This window comes from Scyliorhinus torazame, chromosome 5 (assembly GCF_047496885.1).
Source record: "Scyliorhinus torazame isolate Kashiwa2021f chromosome 5, sScyTor2.1, whole genome shotgun sequence".
NCBI lineage: Eukaryota > Metazoa > Chordata > Chondrichthyes > Carcharhiniformes > Scyliorhinidae > Scyliorhinus > Scyliorhinus torazame.
This window is the reverse complement of record NC_092711.1, coordinates 261094348-261120806: the sequence shown is the minus strand read 5'-3', so window position 1 is coordinate 261120806 and position 26459 is coordinate 261094348. Positions and strand designations below refer to the sequence as shown.

At 43.8% G+C, this 26459-nt stretch overlaps 1 protein-coding gene across 7 annotated transcripts in view; it reads right to left on the bottom strand.

The window, feature by feature from the left end:
- Positions 1 to 26459, bottom strand: part of frmpd3 (FERM and PDZ domain containing 3) — a 698336-nt gene that overhangs the window by 107090 nt on the left and 564787 nt on the right. For 6 of the 7 annotated variants that reach the window (XM_072505439.1, XM_072505443.1, XM_072505441.1 and 3 more), the window contains 3 exons: positions 22938 to 23045; positions 18249 to 18380; positions 1002 to 1121 (listed from right to left, as the gene is read on the bottom strand). In XM_072505439.1, the coding sequence (XP_072361540.1) occupies positions 1002 to 1121; positions 18249 to 18380; positions 22938 to 23045 (360 nt within the window). The remainder of the gene's footprint in view (positions 1 to 1001; positions 1122 to 18248; positions 18381 to 22937; positions 23046 to 26459) is intronic. The other variant, XM_072505444.1, reaches the window with a different exon arrangement.

The following is a 26459-nucleotide window of genomic DNA, read 5'->3' as shown; positions in this document are numbered from 1 at the left end:
CTACAAACAACAGAGGTCTCAGCACAGATCCCTGCGGAACACCACTAGCTACAGATCTCCATTCGTAAAAACACCCTTCCACCGCTATTCTCTGTCTTCTACAACCAAACCAGTTCTATATCCATCTAGCCAGTCCACCCCTAATCCCATGTGATTTTAGTTTTTGTACCAATCTGCCATGTGGGACCTTGTCAAATGTTTTACTAAAGTCCATATAAACTTCATCCACAGTTGTTCCCTAATCAATTTTCTTTGTTACCTCTTCAAAAAACTCAATCAAGTTGGTGAGACATGACCTTCCCCATACAAACCCATGCTGCCTGTCACTAACTAGTCCATTTTCTTCCAAATGTGCAAATATCATGTCCCTCAGTATCTTTTCCAAAAACCTCCCTACCACTGAGGTTAGACTAGCTGGCCTATAGTTTCCTGGTTTATCCCTTCCTCCTTCTTGAATAATGGTACTACATTGTCTATCCTCCAGTTCTCCCGCACCTCTCTTGTTACCAGAGAGGAATTGAAAATTATTGCCAGCGTCCCTGGTATGTCCTCCCTTGTTTCACTCAGCAGCCTTGGATACATTTCATCTGGCTCTGGTGATTTGTCTACTTTTAAGCCTGCCAGACCATTCAGAGCCTCCTCTCTGTCTATGTTGATCTCTTTAATTTTATTACTGTCCTTCTCCCTGATTTCTATACCCACACTGTCCCTCTCAAGAGTGAAAACTGACACGAAGTATTCATTTAGAACCCTACCTACATCCTCTGATTCCACACACAAATTACCACTGCAGTCCTCAATGGGCTCTACTCTTTTTCTGGTTATCCTTTTACCCTTAATGTATAGAGGATGTACAGAGGGCTAACCCTGATGAGCTCCATGGGCTTATCACACCCAAGTTTTCTGATATTATCATGCGTTTAATGCATGTCTGCAATCTTCAATTTAGCTCATTTACCCTCCCCAAAACCTCTGAACTCCCACTCCCATACTTAGCTCACCTGAGCATACAAGTAGTCAAATGCTACAGGATCTCTCCTCAGAAGGTCCACAGGGTCCTTTGGAAAGAAGGTGATTCTGAGGATGCATTTCATGGTGTTAAAGTGACTACGCTGCACAACCTAAAGGAGATTCACAACAGAAATTGAAGACAGGACAGATGCATTTGAGTATCAGTAAAATTGTTAAAGTAAGCAATTAACACTCCATGACAAATGGAAGTTAGCCAATTCATAAAATTGCAACTTAAAACAAGAATTCATGAATATATCAAACTTTAAGAACATATTTTATATAGGCCAATGTCAGTTTGGTCTGTTTATGCTCTGCACACGTCTAATAGTACACACATTAAATTTGGACTATAAAATTAGAACAGATATAAATATGGGGTATCCAAAGCTAGAGTACCTTGGATGACTAAGGGATATTGATGATAAAATAAGGAAGAAAAATGGGGTGTATGATCCATGCCGCAATAATAATAGCAATAGAAATCAGGAAGAGTATCTCAAGTTCAGAAGAGAGGCTAAGGCTAGAATAATGAAGGCTAAGAGGAAGCATGACGAAAGGATAGCAGGCTGTACCAAAACAAATAGCAAAATGTTCTTAAAATATCTTAATGGTAAAAGATTAGTGAAAGATAGAGTGGGGCCCATAAGGGACAAGCAGGGTCAACTGCTCACTGAAGCGGAGGGTATGGTAGTGATACTAAATGAGTAATTTGCTTCTGCCTTTACCAAAATAGAAGATGGCAACAATGGCCCAGTTGAAAATGTGGGTGTTGAGCAACTGAATTGTATAGTGATAAATGAAGAAAAGGTAGAGAAGTTGCCAGGTCCAGATGTGATGCATCCTAGATTGCTGAGAGAGGTAAGGGAGCATATTGCAGAGCCGTTGACAGAAATTTTCCAGGCCTCTCTGAACACAGGATTAGTCCCAGGGACTGGAGGATTGTAAAGGTGATGTTGTTGTTTAAGAAAGGGGCAAAGGATAACCCAGGAAACTACAGATCTGTCAGCTTGACATCAATAGTGGGAAAGCTGATGGAGGCCATAATACGGGATGAGATAAGTATACATTTTGAGAAAATTAAGTTAATACTACACATGGTTTTGTCAAGGGCAGGTCATGTCTGACAAATTTAATTGAGTTCTTTGACGAGGTGACACAGGTAGTGGATGAAGATAGCGCCGTGATGTTGTTAATTTGGACTTTCAGAAAGCATTTGATCTGGAAGGTAACCACATGGCAGGTTGGTTAGCAAATTAAAAATGTTTGGGATTTGATGGGTCTTTGGCAGCATCGATTAGAAGTTGGCTAAGAGATAGGAAACAGAGGGTAGGTATAGATGGGCATTTATCAGGCCGGAGATGAGTTGAAAGTGGTGTTCCCCAGGGCTCAGTGTTGGGACTCTTGCTTTTTCTGATTTATATAAATTATTTAGATGTGTGTTTTGAGGGCAAAATCTCTAAATTTGCAGATGATACTAAGCTAGGGAGAATAGTAAATTGTGAGGGTGACGCTGAGCGACTTTAGAGGGACATTGACATGTTGGCCAAATGGGTAAACACCTGACAGATGAACTTCAATGCAGTAAAATATGAGGTAATGCATTTTGGTTGAAGAAACATGAGAAGACAATATAGGCTCAATTGTACCACTTTGAGGGGAGTACAGGAGCAGAGGGCCCTGGCATTCAAGTGCATAATTCTCTGAAGGTGGCCAGGCAAGTTGAAATGGTTGTTAAGAAGGCTTATAGGATCCTTGGGTTTATAAATAGAGGCATAGAGTATAAAAACAAGAAAGTGATTCTACACCTCTACTAATCATTGGTCAGACCACATTTGGAGTATTGTGTTCAGTTTTGGGCACCTTATTTAAGGAAGGCTGTTAAAGCCCGAGAGAGAGTACAGAAGAGATTTATTAGAATGATCCCAGGAATGAGAAATTTTAGATACAAGGAAAGATTGGAAACATTGAACTTGTTTTCCTTGGAGCACAGAAGGTTAAGAGATGCCCTTATTGAGGGGTTCAAAATTATGAACAATTTTGACAGGGCAAAGAAGATATTCTGTTTCCGCTAGTTGGTATGTCAGTGACTATGGGTCATAATTTCAAGATGGTCAGCAAGGAGTGAGGAGAAACTTCTTTACTCAGAGAGTTGTTCGGATTTGGAATGCGGTACCTGGGAGAGTAGTGGAGGCAGATTCCAAAGGAGTTTTCAAAAGAGAGCTGGATACATATTTAAAAGTGATGAATTTAGAGGACTATGGAAATAGGGCTGGAGAATCGGACTAGCGGAGTTGGTGCGGACAGAATGGGCCAAATGGCCTCCTTCTGTACTGTAACTAACAACATAGTTGCAGGATATTCAGCAATTTAATGGGTTACATATTGCTCTTTCACCACTGTCACATGGGGGCACGGTAGCACAGAGATTAGCACTGTTGCTGCACAGCGTCAGGGACCCGGGTTCGATTCCCGGCTTGGGCACTGTCTGTGCGGAGTCTGCACGTTCTCCACATATCTTCATTGGTTTCCTTCGAGTGCTCCGGTTTCCTCCCACAAGTCCCGAAAGGCGTGCTTGTTAGGTGAATTGAACATTCTGAATTCTCCTTCAGTGTACCCGAACAGGCGCCGGAGTGTGGCGACTAGGGGATTTTCACAGTAACTTCATTGCAATGTTAATGTAAGCCTACTTGTGATACTAATAAAGATTATTACTATCATTATATGAACCAAAGCATCCCTGTCTGATGGTTTAAAAACTGCTCCTCTCACAACCAACTATAGGTAATAGGAAATAGACACTGAAAGATCCTGCTTCGGAGACCATAAAGTAGGCTTCATAGTCTTGCGTATAATGACAACTCATAGCTATGTACATATATAGAGTGAGGGTACAACTATGGAGCTGACTGGGTCTTAATACATTTCTGTCCATCTCTAGACTGACCCTGGATCATGTGCCTTGGTACATCGCTGTGTGGACAGTACTGTACTCAGTCCCATATTAACCCGGTATGTACCAGACCCAACTACCCCCAAGTATTTTTCCATGGACATAGAGTTATTTTAGTTCACTTCAATCTTATGTTGTTATAAGTCTTATGCGTTTACCTAATTATTACAACCTTATTTCAACTTATTACTGTCTTACTGTCACAGCATTAAAATTAACAACATTCTCGCTACTTCATCTCTCCCCTTCAAGTCCTTGAGCTTAGAGGTTAAGGGTAACTGGAGGCTTTATAACCCTTCTACACCTGGCTAGCCGTTCTGTCACGAGAGTGGTAGACTCTGGTGGTTCTGGTTCTTGTTGTTGGCTTGGGGGTTGGACTGGCATCTGGGCATCTTCGTACACAGTCCTCAATTGTGCAATGGAGGGAGCCTGTCCAGGGAGAGAGCATAGGCCCCTCCTATTGTGTCTGGCTGTGCCCTCCGGCCTACCAATCTGGTAGTAGTGGGGTTGGTTCTCATTCTGGCGGTGGACTGTCCCTTGTTTCTTGAGGTTCGGGATCCAGAGCTTGTTATCCTGCTGCAGCTGTGGCACGTGTCAGGTGCAATGCTGTCCATTGTAGGTAGAAGTTTGCTTCTATTTGTAGTACTGCCCTTTTGTTAGTACAGCATGAGAGGCTTTGGTTTCCAGCCCTGGCAGGACTTTCTTCAGCAGGATTGGGAGGTGTGTACAAATTTTCCTGCCAGTCAGGAACTCGGGCAGGGACAAGCCACACTGTAAGCGGTGGACCTGTAGGTGAGCAGTGCAGTCTGAAAGTCCTAGATTTTCTTCAGGAGGACTTTCAGTTTATGGACCCCTTGTTCCGCTTCATTGTTTGACTACAAGTATCTTGGTAAGCTGGTGCGGTGACGGAAGCTGGCTAAAGTTGCAAAGTGTGTGAAGCATTCATTAGAGAACTGAGGGAATTTATCTGATATGAGCTTGTCCAGGATTGCATGGCTTGTTAACATCCCCTTGAGTGCTTTGATGATCATCCCCTTGCGGTTGTATGAAGTAACTTTACCTTCACCCATCTGGAGAAGTAGTCTATGATAATGAGGAAGGACCTGACATTGTAAACAAACCGATCTATGGCCAGCCATTCCCACAGCCTGTTGGGGAATTGCGTGGGGATGAATGGCTCCCTTTGGCTGTGGAACTGAAAAACACAAACCTGGCAATTTGTGATGATCTCTTCTATTGCTTTGTAGGTACCTGGCCACCAGATGGCGGATTGGACCCTGCACTCAAAGATCCCCAGATGATCCTGGTGTATCTTCTGAAGGACATCCGCCTGCAGAGAGGCTGGAATGATGGACCACTCGTCATAGGCCAGGTGACTGTTAAGTGTCTTTGCTGTTCGAGCCATATTTTGGCTGAACAACCATTTTGGTTTGTGATGAGACCATCCCTCTTGGCAGTATGTATGGATGTGGACCACCCATAGTGTTCACATGTATTTTATCATTTTTTAAATTGGAATGTTTAATTGTGTGAAGTCTTGTTTTTTTACAGTGTAAGTTGCCATCTGTCCTTTCTTGTTGTACAGTCAGTACATTGTTTGATGTATGTAGCTTACTGGCCGAGCTTGCAAAAAGCGTATTGTCATGTCAATTTTTGTTTCTGCAAACATGTGTATGCTCCGAATTCTTTTGACTGTGAAACTAGGAGTTGGATATTTATGATGTTCAACATTTTCACTGGTGTTCATACAGTTTTGTGGTTGGGGATGGATGGTTTCTTCATAGAGAGGAAAAATATTAATGTTGAGTCCTATTAGTGATTTTTAAAATGGTAAGAATTTATGAGCGGCACAGTAGCACAGTGGTTAGCACAGTTGCTTCACAGCTCCAGGGTCCCGGGTTTGCTTGCGTAACTGACTGTGCGGAGTCTGCACATTCTCCCCGTGTCTGCGTGGGTTTACTCCGGGTGCTCCGGTTTCCTCCCACAGTCCAAAGTTAGGTGGATTGGGCATGCTAAATTGCCCTTCATGTCCAAAAAGGTTAGGTGGGGTTACTGGGTTGCGGGGATAGGGTGGAGGTGTGGGCTTAGGTTGGGTGTTCTTTCCAAGGGCCAGTGCAGGCTCAATGGGCCGAATTATATATATGACACATTCTTCATTGTGAAGCTGCTCTTGGCGGGTATGTTGGAGTCTGATCGTGCTGGCTGGTAGGTGTTTGGTAGTGGTCTGACAGCAAGTCCCCAGTTCAGCAAGGAAGGCAACATTGTGTTTTGTTTTATTAATTCCTGGGATATGGCCATCGCTGGCTAGCCAGCATTTAGCGTCCATCCACAATTGCCCTTGAGAAGGTGATGGTGAGTTGCCTTTTTGAACTGCTGAAGTCCATGTGGCGTAGGTACACCCACAGTGCTAATAGGGAGGGATTGTCAAGGTTTTGACCCAGCAACAATGAAGGAACAGCGATATATTTCCAGCATGGTGAGTGGCTTGGAGGGGAAGTTTCAGGTGGTGGTGTTGCTATGCACCTGATGCCTTTGTCATTCTAGTTGGTAGTTATCATGGGTTTAGAACATGCTATCTGAGAAGCCTTGGTGAGTTCCTGCATATATAGAGTGAGGTATGGAGCACAGGTATGGAGCTGACTAGGTCTTTATACAGGGAGAAAGTGAAAACGCCACACAGTTACCCAAGGCTGGAATTGACCCGGGTTCCTAGCGCTGTGAGGGAGCAGTGCTAACCACTGTGCCACCCCGATTAGAATGGATACTTTGGAGATTTTGGAGAAGACATTGTTGGAAATACACTAGCTTGGCTCTTGAAGTGGATCAACGGTGGTCTTTTCTCTGAGCTGTTTCTTCATCTTCTGCTGCTTCTGATAGAGTTTGATGGACGTCGAAGAGCGGATGAGCTGCTGGTCTTCCAGCAGTCATCTGTATTGGTCATCACTTTGGTGATGAGTACCCTTTTAGTCTTGGGATCGGATGATGATAAAGTCGATCATATCCTAGTGCTTTGATCGTGGATGTCTCCAGGAAGCCTCGAACTTGTCTTTTTGGCGGAACAGTGTGTTACTGATGCCAAGCTGGTATTCCGTGCATTTGGCGAGCTGGAGAACCCTGTTGGAGTTGCAATTCCCAACTTCTCCCTTCCCGATGGTTCCTTGCCAGATTTGTGAGTCCTTTCTAACCCTGACGTTGAAATTCCCAAGGAGGATGATCTTTCTTCCTTACGAATGTTGGAATGTATGGTATCCGGGGTGGAGTAGAAGCCTTCTTTGGAATCATCATTGGCATCAAGGGATGGGGCGTAGGCACTCATGATCGTTGCCTGCTAATTCTTGGCACGTTGTAGATGCTGGGTCATGAGGTGCTCGTTCATGCCAAAAGGGAGCTCTGAAAGTCTGTTGACGAGTTGGTTCTTGATGCGAACCCAATTTCATACATCCTAGGTTGATCATTGGGTTTTCCTCTTCAGAAGAAAGTGTGACCACTGCCCTCTTCCCTCAGTAGCCCTTTGCCTGCTTTTTGGGTCTCTTGCAGGGCAGCGACATCAATATTGAAGTGCCTGAGTTCATGGGCAATCAATCCATTCTGATTGATTGTTTTGCTGATTATCCACGAGGGTTCATACATTCCAGATTCCAAAATTCAATTTAACTTTGATTTTCTGACCGCAGGTAGATGAATTTGCTGGATATGTTTTCCAGCCAGGTCCGGGACAGAACAGACTAATTTTAATGTGGAGTTGCCGGCATTGGACTGGGGTGAGCACAGTAAGAACTCTTACAACACCAGGCTAAGGTCCAACAGGTTTGTTTCAAATCAGCAGCTTTCGGAGCACTGCTCCTTCCTCAGGTGAATCCTTACCTGAGAAGGAGCAGTGCTCCGAAAGCTAGTGATTTGAAACAAACCTGTTGGACTTTAACCTGGTGTTGTAAGACTTCAGACTAATTTTAGGACACCTTTTCTAGCCCTTTCCTCAGCGAGCAGAGTGGGTTCTGAAGAGGGCTGCTCAGTCAGGAAGAAAGCCGCTGAAACGCTTTCCTGGTCCTATTCCAAGATTGAGATGACTGAATTGAACTCCACCATCTACGTGCCAGTCCGAAGCTAGGAACTTCCAGATCTCATGGTCCTGTCCCTGTCACCCCTTGCTGATCGCTGCAGAGCTTGTCTTTGTGGGGCTGTGCTAGTTTTCACTCAGTAGATGCTTGGTGTGGGACATCTTTTAACGTGGGTATGCCGTTGCACATCAGCAGATACACGGGGCGGGCTGCTCCCCGGGGGTCCCGGCGCGAGGAGTGGCGTGAACCACTTCAGCGTCGGGCTGCCCCAAAGGTGCAGAATCCTCCGCACCTTCAGGGGCTAGGCCGGTCCCGGAGTGGTTTGCGTGGCGCAGGCCGGCGGGGAAGGGGCTTGGCGCCACGACAACCGGCGCCGAAGGGCCTCCGCCGGCTGGTGCGAGCTGTGCATGCACAGGAGCGCCAGCGTGTGCTGGCGTCATCCCAGCGCATGTGCAGGGGGGGATCTTCTCCGCGTCGGCCATCGCGGAGGACCACATCAGCCGATGCGGAGGAATAGAGTGCCCCCACAGCACAGGCCCGCCCGCGGATCGATGGGCCCCGATCGCGAGTCAGGCCACCGTGGGGGCACCGCGCAGGGCCAGATCCCCCCGCGCCCCCCCGAGAACCACGGAGGCCACTCGACCTACTCTAATTTACGCCGGCGGGACAGTCCGAAAACGGATGGCCACTCAGCCCATCGCGGGCCGGAGAATCGCTGGGGAGGCCACTGCCAGCGGCCGCCGACCGGCGTGGCGTGATTCCCACCCCCGCCAAATCCCCGGCGCCGGAGAATTCGGCAGCTGGTGGGAGCGGGATTCACGCCCCCCCCCCATGGCGATTCTCCGACCCGGCGGGGGGTCGGAGAATCCCGCCCACAGTCCTTGACAGAGGTAGGTCTAGTTCCAGTTGCAAGGGAACCTCAATGACTGGGAATCTCTCTACTGCTGCAGCCTTCATCCACCATCTTAGCCGTTGACACCATATGAGTATCCTCTGCCTGATCTGTCGATGGGGACTTGTTTTGGATTGCGCTTTGTCTGGTTCCACCGCTCCAACATTACCTTTGTGCGCCTGCCAGGAGCTTAATATTCCCGACAGCATTGCTCTCGGGATAATTGGAATGTTTAAGACTCTCCACCACGGCGAGGTGGCAATCCAAGGAAAGCGTTGATTTAAGTATGGACCCTAGGAGCCATTATCCGGAATGGTGGGAAAAACCGGCACATGGATGCATTTGATGAAGACTGAAAGACTTGAAACTCGTAAGAGAGATTTCAACTTTATCTCATAGCGAATCAAAGACCGAAGGACCTATAGATTGCAATATCTCAATTTTGTCGGGCGTAAAACTTTTATGCTGCTGTAAAACGTAGTCCATCCAGCAAAGCCGGGAGATAAGACCTATAACAAATTAATGAAAATTCTGGAGGTGCAGTTCTCACCTAAACAGTTGCTAATTGCAGAAAGGTTTCAGTTCCACCGCCGTAGTCAAGAAGAAGGTGAAAGCATTTTACAATTCATAGCGACTTGAAGAAGGTTAGCAAAATACTGCCAGTTTGGTGCCATACAAGATGATACCCTTCATGATAAGCTGGTTTGTGGATTCCACAATGAAACTGTTCAGAGGAAGCTTCTTACTTTTAGCGACTTAACTCTCAAAACTGGCGTAGAAGTTACTATATCTATGGAGCTAGCAACAAAAGAGGTTTCACAAATAGGGGCTGGAGAGAAGATCCACAAGATGGAAACCGCAAGAAACAAGGCTTCAAAGGGACTACCATGTCATCAATGTACACAGGTTGGATAACCAGCAGGGGAAGGTTGGAACAGCCAAAATGGCAGATGGGCCACGTTGCCAAAGCATGCTGGACACGGCCAACTTCACCAACACTCAAAGTGTGGAAAACCTCCACATCTAAGCAGACTAGACGTGTCTATAATTAACTGACCAAGTTCAAGACCCCTCATGAGACTACATATCCGGACAAATTCAAAAGCTGAAACTAGGCGTTTTATTGGTGTGGGGCAATCAACAAAGTTTCTGGATATTCCCAAGACTTGATGGTAGCCAAATCAAAATGGAAGTGGATATGGGTGCAGCTATATCATTGACACCAGAGACAATTTATAATCTGAAGCTGAAGCATCTGCCTTTAAAACCATCAAAGTGATCCCAAGTACGTATACAGAAGAGGTTGTATCATTAAAAGGGTAGATTATGGCAAAAGTAGAAATAAATGGACAAACAGTGAGTTGCCTCTCCACGTTCTCCGTGAAAATTTTCCTGCTTGATTTGGGAGAGCATGGTTGGGAAAAATTAAACTCAACTGGGGAGCAGTGAATCAATTAGTAGATTCAAAGAATGATCTACAACCTCTGGGAAAGTATGAAAAGTGTTTGAAGACTCGCTGGGCTCAATGACAGATGTTGGAGTTCAACTTAAAATGAAATCAAACAGTACACCAGGATGTCTCAAACTAGAACTGTACCATATGCCATCAGGCCAAAAGTTGAAGAAGAACTGAAAGGACTAGTCCCAAACAGGAGTAAGTTGCATCAAGTGATTGGGCAACTCCAATAGTTCCTGTATTGAAGCGTGATGGTACAGTCAGAATATATGGAGACTCTAAAACAATTATTCACCGGTATTGCGCACAGATCACTATCCATTGCTGTTAATTGAAGGCTTGTTTGCTGGACATTCTGGAGGGCAGAAATTGAGTAAAATAGATCTCTCACAGGCGTATTTAGAAATGAAGTGGCTGCAAAATCACAGCCGCTACTCACTATTGTGACGCACAAAGGTCTCTTCCGTTACAGAAAACTTCCTTTTGGAATAACATCTGCTCTTGCTCTTTATCAGAGGTCCATGGATCAAATTCTGAGTGGGCCAAATGGGGTACAATATTATCGAGAGGACATTCTCATAACCGGTTAGAGTGAACAAGAACATGTGAAAAACTTGGAAGCTACACTGAAACATCGACAAAACCATAATCTCGGAGCTAAAAAGGAAAAGTGCAACTTTTTCAAGACATCCCTACATTACTTGAGCCACATCATTAATAAAGATGGCTTACACAAGGAGCCGAAAAAGATGACAGCAATCTTAGAAGCACCATGTACTCATAATGTGACACAACGGAGGTCACTTCTGGGATGAATCAATTATTATGCTAAATTTGTTTCAAATTTAGCAACACAATTGAAGCCATTACACACCTTGTTATGTGCCAAACTGATATGGCACTCGTCAAAAGAACGCAAAAGTACTTATGAAGAGGTAAAAGAAGTCTGAAAGAAGTCAGAGCTATTGGTTCATTACAATCCCAAGATGAAGTTACAACTTGCTTGCGATGTGCCACCCTATGGGGTTGGTGCAGTTGTCTCGCGCATTATGCCTTCAGGAGAGGAACAACCAATAAATAGCATTTGTTTCATGAACTCTCGCGCAGAAACAAATTATGCTCAGCTAGAAAAAGAAGCGTTGAGCATCATATTCGGAGTAAGAAAGTTTCGCCACTACCTTTATGGACATCATTTTACTCTCTGGATAGATCACCGAAGCTTGATGACAATCTTCTGGCCGTACAAAGGTATTCCTTCCTTAGCAGCTAGTAGGTTTCAGAGCTGGTCTTTGATATTCTTGGCACCCATTTACGATATCCGATATCGTAAATTGGAGCAACATGCAAATGCTGATGCTTTGTCAAGATTGCCACTGCAAATCAAGCAAGAACCTGAAGAAAATCTGGTCAACATCCTGTATTTCGCACATGTGGATAATGTACCTATGACTTCATCTCAAGTGCAGAGGTATACAGGAACCGATCCAGTGATGGGTAAGGTGATGGACATGGTCCAAAAAGGAACAATGACAGAGGCACATTGTATAAATGCAGACCTCCAGTCCTACATCATAAGAAGACTTGAGTTGACAGTTCAGAATGGAGTTTTATTATGGTGAATCTGAGTGATTATTGCTCTGTGCTTGCGTAATAACGTCCTTGACCATCTGCATGAGGATATCCTGGTGTGGTGAGGATGAAGGAACTGGCACACAGCTATTTTTGATGGCCAGGATAAGATGCTCAGATCAAAGCAAAAGTGGGCAATGTCAGCCCTGTCTAAAACTAAGAAACAGTCCACCACTGCAACACTTATATCTGTGGGAATGGCTGATGCAGTCATGGCAGAGCATATGCATAGACTCTGCTAGTCCAATTGAGGGACACATGTTCCTTGTGATTATGGATGCACACTCTAAGTGGCCGGGAGTATTGATTATAAAATCCATGATGACAGAACAAACTATTGAGAAGTTGAACAAAATGATATCCAAAGATGTGCAGGTTAGGTGGATTGGCCATGATCAATGCACGGGGTTATGGGGATAGGTTGGGGGAGTGGGCCTGGGTAGAGTGCTCTTTCAGGGGGGTCAGTCCAGACTCGATGGGCCAAATGGCATCCTTCTGCACTGTCGGGATTCTATGGATTAGATGGATATTTACAAGTTTTGGTAGATTGGAGCAGAGTGTAAGTGACAATGGAACTCAGTTCGCTTCTAAGGAGTTTGAGGACTACATAAAAGGAATTTGTTTACAGCACTTAAAGTCAGCTCAATACCATCCTGCAACAAATGGATTGGCCGAGCGATTTGTACAGTCAATTAAACATTCCATCAATTCATCAAAGGATCACAGTAATTTGCCAAGAAGAGTGAACAATTTCTTGCTGTTATACCAGAGCACCACATACGTAACGACACAGAGTTAACCAGCAATGCTGCTGTTCAAAAGAAAACTGAGAACAGTTGATTTTTTGATACCACCTGATACTTCAGAGATTGTCAAACGGCAACAATAAGCATAGATTGCTAGGAGGGAACAAAACGCTAAAAAGCCAGTATACACTCAAAGAGAGAGAGTGCTAGCAAGAAGCTACATTACCAATGAGAAATGGGTACCTGCTGTGATCCTACCAAAAGCAGGTCCATTATCATACACAATACAGACGATTGACGAAAGAGTTTGGCAACACTATACTGACCAACTACTAACTTCATGAAATGATATTGTGGAAACCTCTCATTAAGGTTCAGCTATCAAGAGCGACTGGATAGGCTGGGGTTGTTTTCCTTGGCGCAGAGAAGGCTGAGGGGGGTGACCCGATTAGGTGTATAAAATTATGAGGGACATAGGTAGTGTGGATAGAAAGGAACATTTTCCCTCAGCGGAGGGGTAAACAATCATGGGGAATGGATTTAAGATAATAGGCAGGAAGTTTCTAGAGATGCGAGGAAAATCTTTTTCACCCAGAGGTCGGAATCGGGAACTCACTGCCTGAAAGGGTGGTAGAGGCGGGAGCCTTCACACCATTTAAGAAATATTTAGAGGAGCATTTGAAATGTCATAACATATGGCTATGGGCCAAGTGCAGAAAAATGGGTTTAGAGTAGATAGGTGCTTGATGGCTGGCCGGACACGATGGGCTGAAGGGCCTCTTTCCGTGCTGTAAAAGCTCGGTGACTCCATGATTCGAAATATTTCCATTGGAATATCTAACGAGTGATATTTCTGAACAGAGATCAAACACAGAGACAAATTCAGATTTTGTTCCCGAGGACTTTCAAATACCTAGAGAGATGGACACTGGAGTAACTTCCCAGGAAGTACCACTTGCTGAAGGAACAGAGGACACTTCCAAGTTCTTGAGTCGGCAGGTTCCAGAACGTTGAGTACAACCCAAAAGGAATAGACGTCGACCTGAGAAACTGGGCTGGATTATCTGTTGCCTGCCGCCGATAGCCTGATGCGGCAGAGAATCCAGCATCGGGCAGAAAATGGGATCGGTGCTGGGCGTCGATCCTGTTCCAATGCTCCGGTCCCCCGTTGGCGTCGGGATTGACATTAACAGGTCGGGCACCATATTCATCAGGCCCGTGTGATTTTCCACTCCTCTGGGCCGGCAATCACGTGGGCCCGAGTTGGTGCAGGCCCTGACAAATATGGCCCTGGCGTGGGGGGCCTTGCAGTGGGCCAAGGAGGTAGCTCTTTAAGGGAGTTGCCTCCAAAGTCCATCAGAGGGCCACCACCCTCCCCAACAGTGCAAGCCTTGCCCACCCCACTCCCACCAGACTCCCCTACCCTACACCAGAGGCCCCCCAATTGGAGACCCCCAGAAGAGACTCCCCAATTAGAACGACCACCACCAGAGACTGTACAATTAGAGTGAATCCCACCAGAGACACCCTAATTAGAGAGACCCCCACCAGAGACCCCCAATTAGAAAGACCCCCACCAGAGACTCCCCAATTAGAAAGACCCCCACCAGAGACCCCCCCCCCCCAATTAGAGGGAACCCCACAGAGACCCCCCAATTAGAGAGACCCCTAATTAGGGAAACCCCGTATAAGAGAGACCATTGCTTGGAAGCCCCCAGAAGAGAGACCAATGTCTGGAAGCTAGAGAACAGTCCAGACAGGGGCAGTGAAAAAAAAATCACTGCTTTAAAACTCACCTGTGCAATACACATGCTGGCTCAGGCAGAGGAAGCCACACCTGTCAATTCCTGGGAAGGGAAAATCAGTCAGCTGGATTTAAACCCCCTTTGATTTTTGATTTGCAAGCCTTTAATTCATTTCTCTGAGAAAAAGCTTTCACCAGGCTGTGATTTATAGCTTCCACTCATACCCAGCTGTCTTCATTGTTTCATTCATCTCCCTTCATGCTTGAGTGGCTTTGAAACAAACAGAATGCACTTAACTGCCTTTGATGTGGTCCAGGAGTTGTCACTCACAGGTAAATTTTATAAACATTGTCGTTAGTGGTGGGTACGATGGTTGGGGGAGTAGGCCACCCTCCCCTGTGATGACCCCTTTTGAGGAGTTCTGAACTACTCTCCTTGAGATTTGCTTCCCCTGGGGATGTAGTATCCCGTTGGCTGGGGGTCCTGTGTGACAGTCTGAGTGCATCAGTTCAGCATTGTTAGATTCTTTGTTTGGAGATTAGGCTAGATGGAGGAGTAAGTCGCTCTCCTTCAAATGATCTTATACAGGGATTGCCAGACTGTCCTTCTTGAGGCTGGGTCTCCCCGGGGGGACAGTATCTGTTTCATATGAGGTTATGCTCTTTTGTTCCTGGTTGCTAGAGCATGTTGGATGTCTATTTGATAATCTTGGTGTTCCTCTCCCTCTGGGGTTTCCGCTCTTTATTTGAGTAGGTGATGTGCTGATACAGGTTCTGATCTGTTATATTTGGATCAGGGGGTGTTCCCTTATCCCGTCGAGGAGAGGAGAATTGTATTTTTCCCTGAGATATTGTTGATGGATGTCTTGACAATCCTTCTCCTTGTCAGTGGGGTTTCCTTGATGAAGAGTGGTTTAAGCTTTTCGATGAGGGTGGGGTCTGAACAGTGCCTGTGATTTGGATGGAGAGGAGTGAGGTCTTGTTGTATTGCGAGTCTTGGAATGGTGTAAGAATCCTTGGTTGCTTCGTGAAGGAGGGCGTACACCAGAGGGCCATGTGTTCATGGCTTTATCCTGGTATCCCATTATCCTGAGATCCCCTACTCTTTCAGGTCTCCTTTTATTCTTTCATTTTCCATATGAAGGGAGACACTGATCATGTATTAATTACAACCTGAACCAATTGTATGAATATTCACTGGTCTTCGCTGTATATATTTGTGGAACAATGATCACTCTGTACTGTACTAGATTTTGCCAATTTGTTGTGTTTGATGGTTGCATGTAAGATATCCCCTTAGAACTAAGGTCTTCACGAGTTCATCCTGTATTTCTTTTCTTTATTTTGTGGTTAAAGAATTGTTGGATGGATCCTGCAAAGGTACAGGCAGGTCTCTTATCTGTGAAAAGGACATTACAAAGTGTCACTAGTGCCTCTGGTACAATTGGAATTGAGGGAGGTAGGTTTTGGTGCATGCCCGAACAGGGCGCAAAAATCTTATCCTACATTTTCTTTGGCTGTATGAGCGATCACTACACGTGAAGGTGTGCACCATTTTTGCCATGTTTTCATGGTATTATCATCTTCTCCCTCATTCTACAGTTTATCAATTCATTGTTTTTTCCTGGTATACACAGAGGCCCCAAGTTTAATCCTGTCTTTTTCTGTACTCATGTACACATAAGCATTTATGCTGTACTGTACCAGTTTTGAGGGGTGTTGTGTTAATTGAAAAAATGGAAAAACTCAATTAAAAATAGAGATTTTCAAAAAACTGTCTCGTGCAACACTGGAGACAATCAAATTTAGTTTTTAGATGGAGAGAGAGAGCGAGAGCAGGAACCTTTCCTTTGCTCAACTGCTGCTGATATTCTGTAAACCATACAGAAACACACAGAAATAGAACTTGACATTTCAAGTGTCTTCTCTTTCCAACTGTTAATTTCAAATTGTATATTCCAACTATAATTTGATTGAATCAAGTCTGGATGTTATCTTAGAATCAAAGCCATTTGTTCATGTAATTAGTCTCAGAATGGTTTGTTTCCAATTCTTGACTACTAATGGCTGCCATGAATGTCTTTGATAAGGATGGCAGAAGGTTGTTTACAACTCCCAGAGGGGTGTCATTGTTTGAAATTAGTTTCTGAGACTGGCTATCTGTGGGATCTATAGTGATGTAGATTAGATTCAGCCACTTTGCTGTAGGTTGAAATCACTTTAGTCTGTTTCAAACATTCTGCCTTAAAGTCCAATTCTTGTTTCTAGCCCGATGAGTTAAAAATAAATATTTAACACAAGCATGTCTTCGTAACATATTCCATAAGAAGGAGGAGGAATCAGTATGGGTAAATTGGTTGAATAATTTTAACTGCCCACCCACGTGATTTCATTGGGTTAAAATCGATCCTTTGAGAACAATCTACCTCTTCATTTCTTCTATCCCAGATTTGACCTCTGGTTCTGCTTATGCACCTTCCAATATAATAATGGTGCTAGGACTAGCCACATAGGGCTGAGTTTTCAAAACTTAGCCCACCCAGGAAAAACAGGATTAGTGGATCAGGAACCCATTGGAATATCCAGCGGGCTTTGACGAGGCTCTGAGCCATGGTATTAGTGTCCTGCTTCCAGGTTCCCCAGTCAATTAGAGAGGGTGGGCAGCATGACACACCGGGTCTGTAAATTTCTAATTGAAGGAACCCTGGCGTGGATGAGAATGGCTGAATACACATGGATTTTGAATCTGCAGAAGAGAGTGCAGAGCATCGGGATGAGACAGAGATCTGGGACATGCACTCTGATAGCCATTGCTCATGCTGTTAGTTTTGCTCTTCCTCTTATTCTCCACCAAAGGTATAAGCTGCTTCCATGTCCTGGTGAAGGTGGATGTACAAAAGTGTAGTTGTAGGTGAATGAAGTGCTAGACAGGTGAAGTGACTGACAAAAAGTTGGCAACCACCTGTCAAGCAGTGATAGCAGCCCCTGAGAAAGAAGTGCTTTGAACAACTCTTCAGTTTCACTGATCGAAGACTTCCCAGCCTGCCAGTTTCACTGAAGAAACACTTCCCATTTTGCGCTTGTCTTGGTGACTCTGTTGAGTTGTTAGCAGCTTGGAAAATAGGGCAGCTGGGTGTTATAGCTGGCTGTTATAGCACAAATCTTTGATCAAAACAGGACTTAATTGCATATTAGAATATTTAAATGCTTTACCCAAAAGCTGCCCTGGGGTTTCCTATGTGCCTTTAAACTCATTGAGGTGAAACCTAGAAGTGACAGGATGATGTTGGCTTCCAATTAGATGTCACTGATAGGGATTTAACCTTTGTACACATCCAAATCCAATTCTCCTTGCCTCTAAATCCTCACCATAGTCCCCCTACAGAACCCAATCCCCCTCCTCCATCACCACCACCACCAATCTCGAATGATAGGCAAAGACAAAAGATTCATGATTCGTTCCCAACCATTACATTCCTGCCAGAAGTGTGCAAGTGTCAATTAGATGAGGAGGGCATCAGACATGAATGGGGGTGGTACCACCCCTTACCTCACTCGATAATCATGCCCAAGCTAATGCGTGAAGGATGCCTCTTTGAGGCTCAGAAGACCTCTCACACCCAGAGAATCATATCCTAAGGTGTGTTGAGAAAATGTTTTGAAGAAAAATTAGAAAGATATATGATCAAAATAAAAATAAAAAGAGGCAACTGCTAAAACATTAATGTCAGAACAGTTGTAACAGCTGCTTGTACTGACCTGTATCAGAGTCTCTGCCTCATGAAGCAGAAGGAGTTTCTTCTCTGGCCCTTCATTGCCTACCTCCAGTACCAGGGCAAAGTGTTCTATGCACCTGAGACACAGCTTATCCTGCAGCGTAAGAATCACGTCCTACAAATGCATAAAACTGTGTAAGTCAGAATCTGCAAATTTCTAATAGACTCCTCAGAGGAGAAACAGTCAATACTATTCAACATCAGAATACAAGTGTCAAAATGTGAGTGAGATATAGAGTAGGATGATGTTTTCTAGTTTGTCTGCTGTAACTTTAGTGGAAGAGTCATGGAAAATCTGGAGATACTCCATTATATTCATTCCATTGACTTAATTTTCAATAATGAACTATTACTCATGTAAACAAATACCTACGAATTTGAAAGAGAATGGTGCGAGTATAGCAGAAGATCCTTGTTTTGCGATAATGTGAATGCTGAAACCTTTTACACCAGTGGACGGATCAAATTTTCACTATCACCACAGGCAGTAGTGCTGAATCTAATTGTACAACTTAATCTGTGGTCTTAAATTTTATACTCCATATTGTATTTATTTCCTAACTTGAAAACTTGCACAACAATGGAAGATCCAAGAGAGATCTACTGGCACAGAAATAATTTATTTAAAGGGATTAGATTCCATGAAAAGGTATGACAGATCTAGTGAAGCTGAAACAAAACATGTAAGCAAGCCTATTTAATCTGACTTCTTATTTTCAGATCCATAAACCTAGGAAGCTAGAAAAAGGTTTTAAAAAGCTGATGTTGTAAATTCAGGCCTTCTCTAGATACCTCCTTGCGTTCAGCAGCATCCATTGATCCCATAAATGGACCAAGCATCACTTCTATGGGAATGGACTGACACTGCACCTGTAGTTGTTTGAAAATGGCAATACTCATGCCCTCTGCAGATTCTTCAATTTCTCCAAAGGGAGCCAAGCAAGCAATCGGTGAGACAAAGTCAGATGCAAGTCAATAAACAGCTTTATTTCAGAGTAAGATGAATACACAGAGTATAGTTAATTGAACTCAATCAGGACAACGTGTCATTACATAAAATGATACAAAATACAGAACATGCCATATTTTTCACATTAATGGGTTGTGTTATTTGACTTAATTAATTACTTTTAACTCTACACCGGCAATTCCAAAGCAGTGGTTCTCACTGAATCCAATTGTACACCAGAACTTCCAAAGTAGTGAATCTCACTGAATCTAATTGTACACCAGCACTTCCAAAGTCGTGAATCTCACTGAATCTAATTGTACACCAGCACATCCAAAGTAGTGAATTTCACTGAACCTAATTATACACCAGCACTTCCAAAGTAGTGGATCTCACTGAATCTAATTGTACACAAGCACTTCCAAAGTAGTGAATCTCACTGAATCGAATTGTACACCAGCACTTCGAAGGTAGTGAATTTCACTGAATCTAATTGTACACCAGCACTTCCAAAGTCGTGAATCTCACTGAATCTAATTGTACACCAGCACTTCCAAAGTAGTGAATTTCACTGAACCTAATTATACACCAGCACTTCCAAAGTAGTGGATCTCACTGAATCTAATTGTACACAAGCACTTCTAAAGTAGTGAATCTCACTGAATCGAATTGTACACCAGCACTTCGAAGGTAGTGAATTTCACTGAATCTAATTGTACACCAGCACTTCCAAAGTAATAAATCTCACTGAATCTAATTGTACACCAGCACTTCCAAAGTAGTGAATTTCACTGAACCTAATTGTACACCAGCACTTCCAAAGTAGTGAATCTCACTGAATCTAATTGTACACCAGCACTTTCAAAGTCGTGAATTTCACTGAACCTAATTGTACACCAGCACTTCCACAGTAGTGGATCTCACTGAATCTAATTGTATACCAGCACTTCCAAAGTAGTGAATCTCACTGAATCGAATTGTACACCAGCACTTCCAAGGCAGTGAATTTCACTGATTCTAATTGTACACAAGCACTTCCAAAGTAGTGAATCGCACTGAATCTAATTGTACACCAGCACTTCCAAAGTAGTGAATCTCACTGACACTAATTGTATACCAGCACTTCCAAAGTAGTGAATCTCACTGACTCTAATTGTGCACCAGCCCTTCCAAAGTAGTGAATCTCACTGACTCTAATTATACACCAGTCCTTCCAAAATAGTGAATCTTACTGAATCTAATTGTACACCAGCCCTTCCAAAATAGTGAAGCCCCGCACAGCTTTCTATTTAAAAGTCTGAATGACCCTGCCTATTGCCCAGATATTGCACTGGATGGTGAATAAGTGAAGAGGGAGCAGAGGCTGGCTGCGTGGAATGGCTGCCTTGGGGCTCCAGCACTGTGTCCAAAAATTTAAAAAGAAAGAATAAAACATGAAACCTCCCTCCAACCCTCACCCTTCACTTCCCATGCTCCATCCATGCCAATCCATGCCATGTATCCAACGCATAATCACTAATAACCTTCATGCTACCCCAAGTTTCCCCCTCCCGCATGGCCTGTAATTCTCTCTTTACCACACTATGTCTCTCCACCCCCATGGTCACCATACCCTCCATGCCAGCCTCTGCCCCTCTGCCCACTGTCATGACCCTTTAAAGCCCTCGGGCCAACTTAGGGCTAACTTATACTAACCCATGCCCCCCACCCACTATCCTTTGTCTGATACCAATCATGTCAACTCACCAAGCATTCATGATGAGCAGGACCCATGCAGAGTTGATGAAATATGTTTTCTATTATAAAAGTCTATAATAATCTATTGAAACAAACACCTCGTTCATTTAAAAATATTTACTACATTTATATTTCTTCAACTAAATAAATCTTTAGGGCAACAAACATTTCAGTCTAGTGCACAGTTCCTTATAACAACAAGCATTGTAATTCATAGTCCCACTTCAAAGAGTCTACAACCACTTGGAAAGTAAAGTCACCAGAGTCCTAGATCACCATAGGTTGTTTGCCCCTTGGAGGGGGAGAGCTGACTGGTGGTGATTTAACCTGAGGATCACCACACCTCAGGCGAAGGGCAAGGTTGAGAAGTCAGGGCCTGCATGAATAATTTCAGCTGGTACGGGAACTGAACCCATGCTGTTGAGCCTGTTCTGCCAACTGAGCTAGACCAACTCCACTTGTAGCTGTCAATCAAACTGTGAAATAGCAGGCACCCTACTGTGATAATGGATGGTTGTGAAATCAGCCTTGCAGCACTAATCCAGTAGTACAAACCCTCAGGTTTATGTGAAGACAGAGTGAAGGTAGCAATGTTTTTTTTAAACATCCCAGAAATTTCTTTCAATGATTCAAAGGCCGTGTCCTTTAAATGCAACATTACAGCTCCCTTTTACAGGTCTTCTTGATATTTTGACAGGTGCCTCTGACAGGTCCCCTTGACATTTTGACCGGTCCTCTTGGTAGTATTGACAGGTCTTCTTGACAGGTGCCTCTTGACATCTTTGACACGTCCCTTTGATAGGTCTATTGGCAATTCCGATGAGCTTAACAGTAATGTGTTTATGCACTTTTTGCATACATTTATGCCTACTTTTAACAATTCCAAAGGGCACCTTGCTTCCCCTTAAGGACAACTCGCTTCCACCTAAAGTGTCTCTGGACCAGATCCAAAGAGGTACCTTATCTCTCCAAAGGGGTACCCTGACTATCCAAATGAATACGTGAAGTTTAGATCTGCTCCTACCAAGTCTAATCTGCACACTTTGGATTTCACAATCCCAAATGAATGGAGGCATCTGATGATTTAAGTGGCCAGCTGCCTCTTTAAAATGCTCATATGCAAAATGTACCTCGCCCCCATTCCCACTCTCTTGAAAATGGGAATTGCCATGTTTGGGCCACTTTGACATTTTCATCATGAGGGGGAGGCTCTCCACCTTGGCGAATATCTGTGTCTATGCCAATGCCTTTAGAGTACATCTTGATTTTGTGAGACAATGTTGAATATATAATAAGGAGCTGGCAGCCCGTTTACACCACTCCCAAATTTTTATTTCCATTGAGAAGTGATAATCAGTTCGCTATTACCAAACTGATAGTGAACTGATTATCACTTCTTTTATATTATCGCAAATATAGAAGTTTATCCTTTTGTTTTAACTAGAAAGCATCAATGACTTCCAGCGCCATAGTTTAAAATGCAGCATTTAAAGATACCCTTTTCAAATATACCTCTGCAAAGAGATCAAAAGATCCTTGAATATGGCAGAAAAATAATTATATGAAAGTGTTGGAGGACCTATGTGCAGATGTACCTTGCTTAAATAACATAAAGAATGAAAGTTAAGTACCTGGCAGTACAGGAGTGTCCAAGTTGGAATTTTGAAATCTCTGATTATAAATCTGAAATTTCTGAATGTGAGAATTGGAGATGGTGGAAATGGAGAGGGGAGTACCGCTGCACAGAAAATGTTTATTTTGACATGTTACTTGCTGCTTACGTTGAAAGAATCTTTGGGATTAATTTAGACTTCCTGAAACAAATAGATTGGGTTTGGGTGGCAAATAAAAACTCAAACCCAATCCATCTCGAAGCTGCCCACTTCCAGTTAGAACAGGGATGGAATGGAAATGAATTGGCAAAAATCATTAGTTAAAAATGATGATGGATTTAAGTTTCCCCTTGTTCTTCTGAGATGCTCTTACCCTCACAGTTGTTCTGCTGTCAAAGGTGAACGATTTCATCTGACCGTTTTCCAGGTACACATTCAGCACGTTTGAGATCAACATCAGAGTTTCCTCTTTCATATGGTCCTGAAAGGGATAGAAAGTAGTTGAATTTATTTATTTCAATATCTTTCTGTAATATCCTTTACCTGACAAGTGAAAGTAAGTTAATTCCCATGTCATAATGGTTTGTGTTGGCATGTAATAATAATATTAATAATAATCGCTTATTGTCACAAGTAGGCTTCAATCAAATTACTGTGAAAAGCCCCTAGTCGCCACATTCCGGCGCCTTTTCGGGGAGGACGGTACGGGAATTGAACCCGCGCTACTGGCCTTGTTCTGCATTAAAAGCCAGCTGTTTAGCCCACTGTGCTAAACCAGCCTCAGTGCTAAACCAGTGCCAGAAGGTTATGGTTTTAAGCTTCACTTCAAGACAGGAGCACATAATCCAGCATGAAATGAGTACTCAGGGAAAATTATTGGAGATAGAAACATAGAAATAGGAGCAAGAGGAGGCCATTGGGCCCTTCGAGTGCTCTGCCATTCATTATAATCATAGCTGATCATCCAACGCAATATCCTAACCCTGCTTTCCCCCCATATCCTTTGATCCCTTTCGCCCTAATTGCTGTATCTAACTTTTTCTTGAAAACATACATGCCCTCAACTACTTCCTGTGGTAACGAATTCTACAGGCTCACCATTCTCTGAGTGAAGAAATTTCTCCTCATCTCTGTCCTAAATGGTTTACCCCATATCCTCAGACAGTGGCCCCTCGTTTTAGACACACCCAGCATTGGGAATATTCTTCCTGCATCTACTTTATCTAGTCCTGTTCGAATTTTTAGGTTTCTATGTGTTCCCACCTCGTCTTCTGAACTTCAGTGAATACAATCCTAACCGATTCAATCCGCATACGTCTGTCCCGCCATCCCAGGAATCAGTCAGGTAAACCTTTGCTGCAATCCCCCGAGAGCAAGAATATCCTTCCTCAGATAAGGAGACCAAAACATGCACACAATATTCCAGGTGTGGCCTCACCAAGGTGCTGTATAATTAGCAGCAAGACATCCCTGCTCCTGTTCTCGAATCCTCTCGCTATGAAGGGCAACATACCATTTGCCTTCTTTACCACCTACATGCTTACTTTTAGCGGCTGGTGTACAAGGACACCCTAGTCTCAGTGCACATTTCCCTCTCTCAATCTATAGCCATTCAGATAATAATCTGCCTTCTTGTTTTTCTACCAAAGTGGATAACCTCACATTTATCCACATCTGCCATGTATTTGCCTACTCACTTAACTTGTTCAAATCACATTGAAACATTTTTGAATCCACCTCACAGCTCACTCTCCCATCCAACGTGGTGTCACCTGCAAATTTGGAGATATTACATTTTGTTCCCTCATCTAAATCATGAATATATATTGTGAATAGCTGGAGTCCCAGCACCGATCTCTTCGGTAACCCACTAGTCACTGCCTGCCAATTTGAAAAAGATCCATTAAGTCCTACTCTTTGCTTCCTGTCTGCCAACCAGTTTTCTATCCATCTCATTTCTAAAACCCATCCATGTGTTTTAATTTTACAAGGGTGGCACAGTAGCACAGTGGTTAGCACTGTTGCTTCACAGCGCCAGGGTCCCAGGTTCGATTCCCGGCTTGGGTCACTGTCTGTGTGGAGTCTGCATGTTCTCCCCGTGTCTGCGTGAGTTTGCTCCGGGTGCTCCGGTTTCCTCCCACAAGTCCCGAAAGATGTGCTGTTAGGTAATTTGGACATTCTGAATTCTCCCTCCATGTATCCGAACAGGCGCCGGAATGTGGCGACAAGGGGCCTTTCACGGTAACTTCATTGCAATGGTAATGTAAGCCTACTTGTGACACTAATAAAGATTATTATTATGCTGGCACAGCCTGTGATGTCCACATCCCATGAACAAATTTTAAAAAGTCAGACTTTGTTAGAGAATGAGGAGCAGCAGAGCTGGTTGTTCCCCCTCAATGGCTATGGTGGCTGGGCCTCGCTCCAAATACTTGCACCAAATCACACCCACCTGACTCCCGACTGAGAGGGCAAGAGCATCACGGGGCTACCAAACAAGTACAATGTGCATGCAACCTGTGGGTTTAGGATAAAGATTGTTGGAAGGACAGACAGAAGGTGAAGCATGATATCTTAGAGCAGGAAGATTAAGGGAGGATAAGAGGGCAATGGACTCAGAGGGGAGAGAGGATGATTAATTGAGATGAAGAGATGGAAGTAAAATCACCAAAACTGAGAAGCCAATTGTTGGAGAGGCTGTGGGAGAAAAGCAGTGAGATAACTTGTTGAGAGAATTGGCACGATACTTGAATGGGCGATAGAGAATCAGGATTTTAAATGAGGTGAGAGGGTGGAACCAGGTGAAATGCTCAAAGGAAGAGAAAGTGCTTGAGGATTAAGGAGGCATTACACCACCACAGCAATAATCTGGGGAGGAAAGTGGTGAGTGGTATAGCTAGGCAGGAAGGCTTCAAACAGGGGGAAAGAGCCATCATCCCTCTGCCAGGTTTCGGTCAAGGCCTTGATGCCGATGTAATCATCCACAATAAGACTGTAGATTGCAAGTGCTTTGTTCACAAGTGATAAAATATACTGGAGGAAGATGCAGAGGGCTCAATCTGAGTTCCCAGGATCAGCACTGGGAAGGAGAGTTGGATAGGGAGGAGATTGATAATATCAGCCCTTACTGGGCCTTACTGGGTGAGAGAGTAGGATAGAGCAGTTGGGGTTTCTGCATGTGAGGAGGCAGTGAAGATTGCCTCAATAAGCTTTTTGGAGATTGCCTAGAGAGGCACAGAACAAAGTTCCAGGCTTATCTAAGTGGGAGTCAAACCTGTGATGGTGGAACAGTAAAGTCGAGGAGTACAGAAGGTTTAGGGGTAAGTATTTGGGAAAGTAGAGTCCCAAGGGGGAAAACTAAGCAAAAAAGAATGAATGGGGCAGGCACAAGGACTTTAAATTAATAAATGTGGGAACTATTGTGATAAATCTACACTGCACACCATACAAGGCAAATATATTCTTCCTAAGGAGTGCGGCCCAATGTTCTGTAGTCTAACGAGAGCTTTGCATAGCTAAAGCCTGAAGTATACCCTCTTGTATTCTGGTCTCTGAATATAAAAGCCACCATTTCATTAGCCTTTTTGATTTACCTTTGAAATAACTGGTAATTGGTTACTTCCAATTATCCATAGTAAACCAAGAAGAATGTGAAGATTGCTTATACTGCTTTGGCCATGTTACTAATTGACACCCGTTGTTCCATAAAGTTTCAGCAAGACAATGGAGCATATTGCCTGCCAGTCTTATGCCCCAATATGTTCGATCTGTCTGAGTTGTGTCCCATTCACTTGCAAGTTGGATTCCACAGTTCTAATTGCAAGTCTGATTTTTGGAGCCTGGGGAGCACTCCTGCCCTATAAAAAAACATGGAACTTGCCCGTTAACTCCTTTT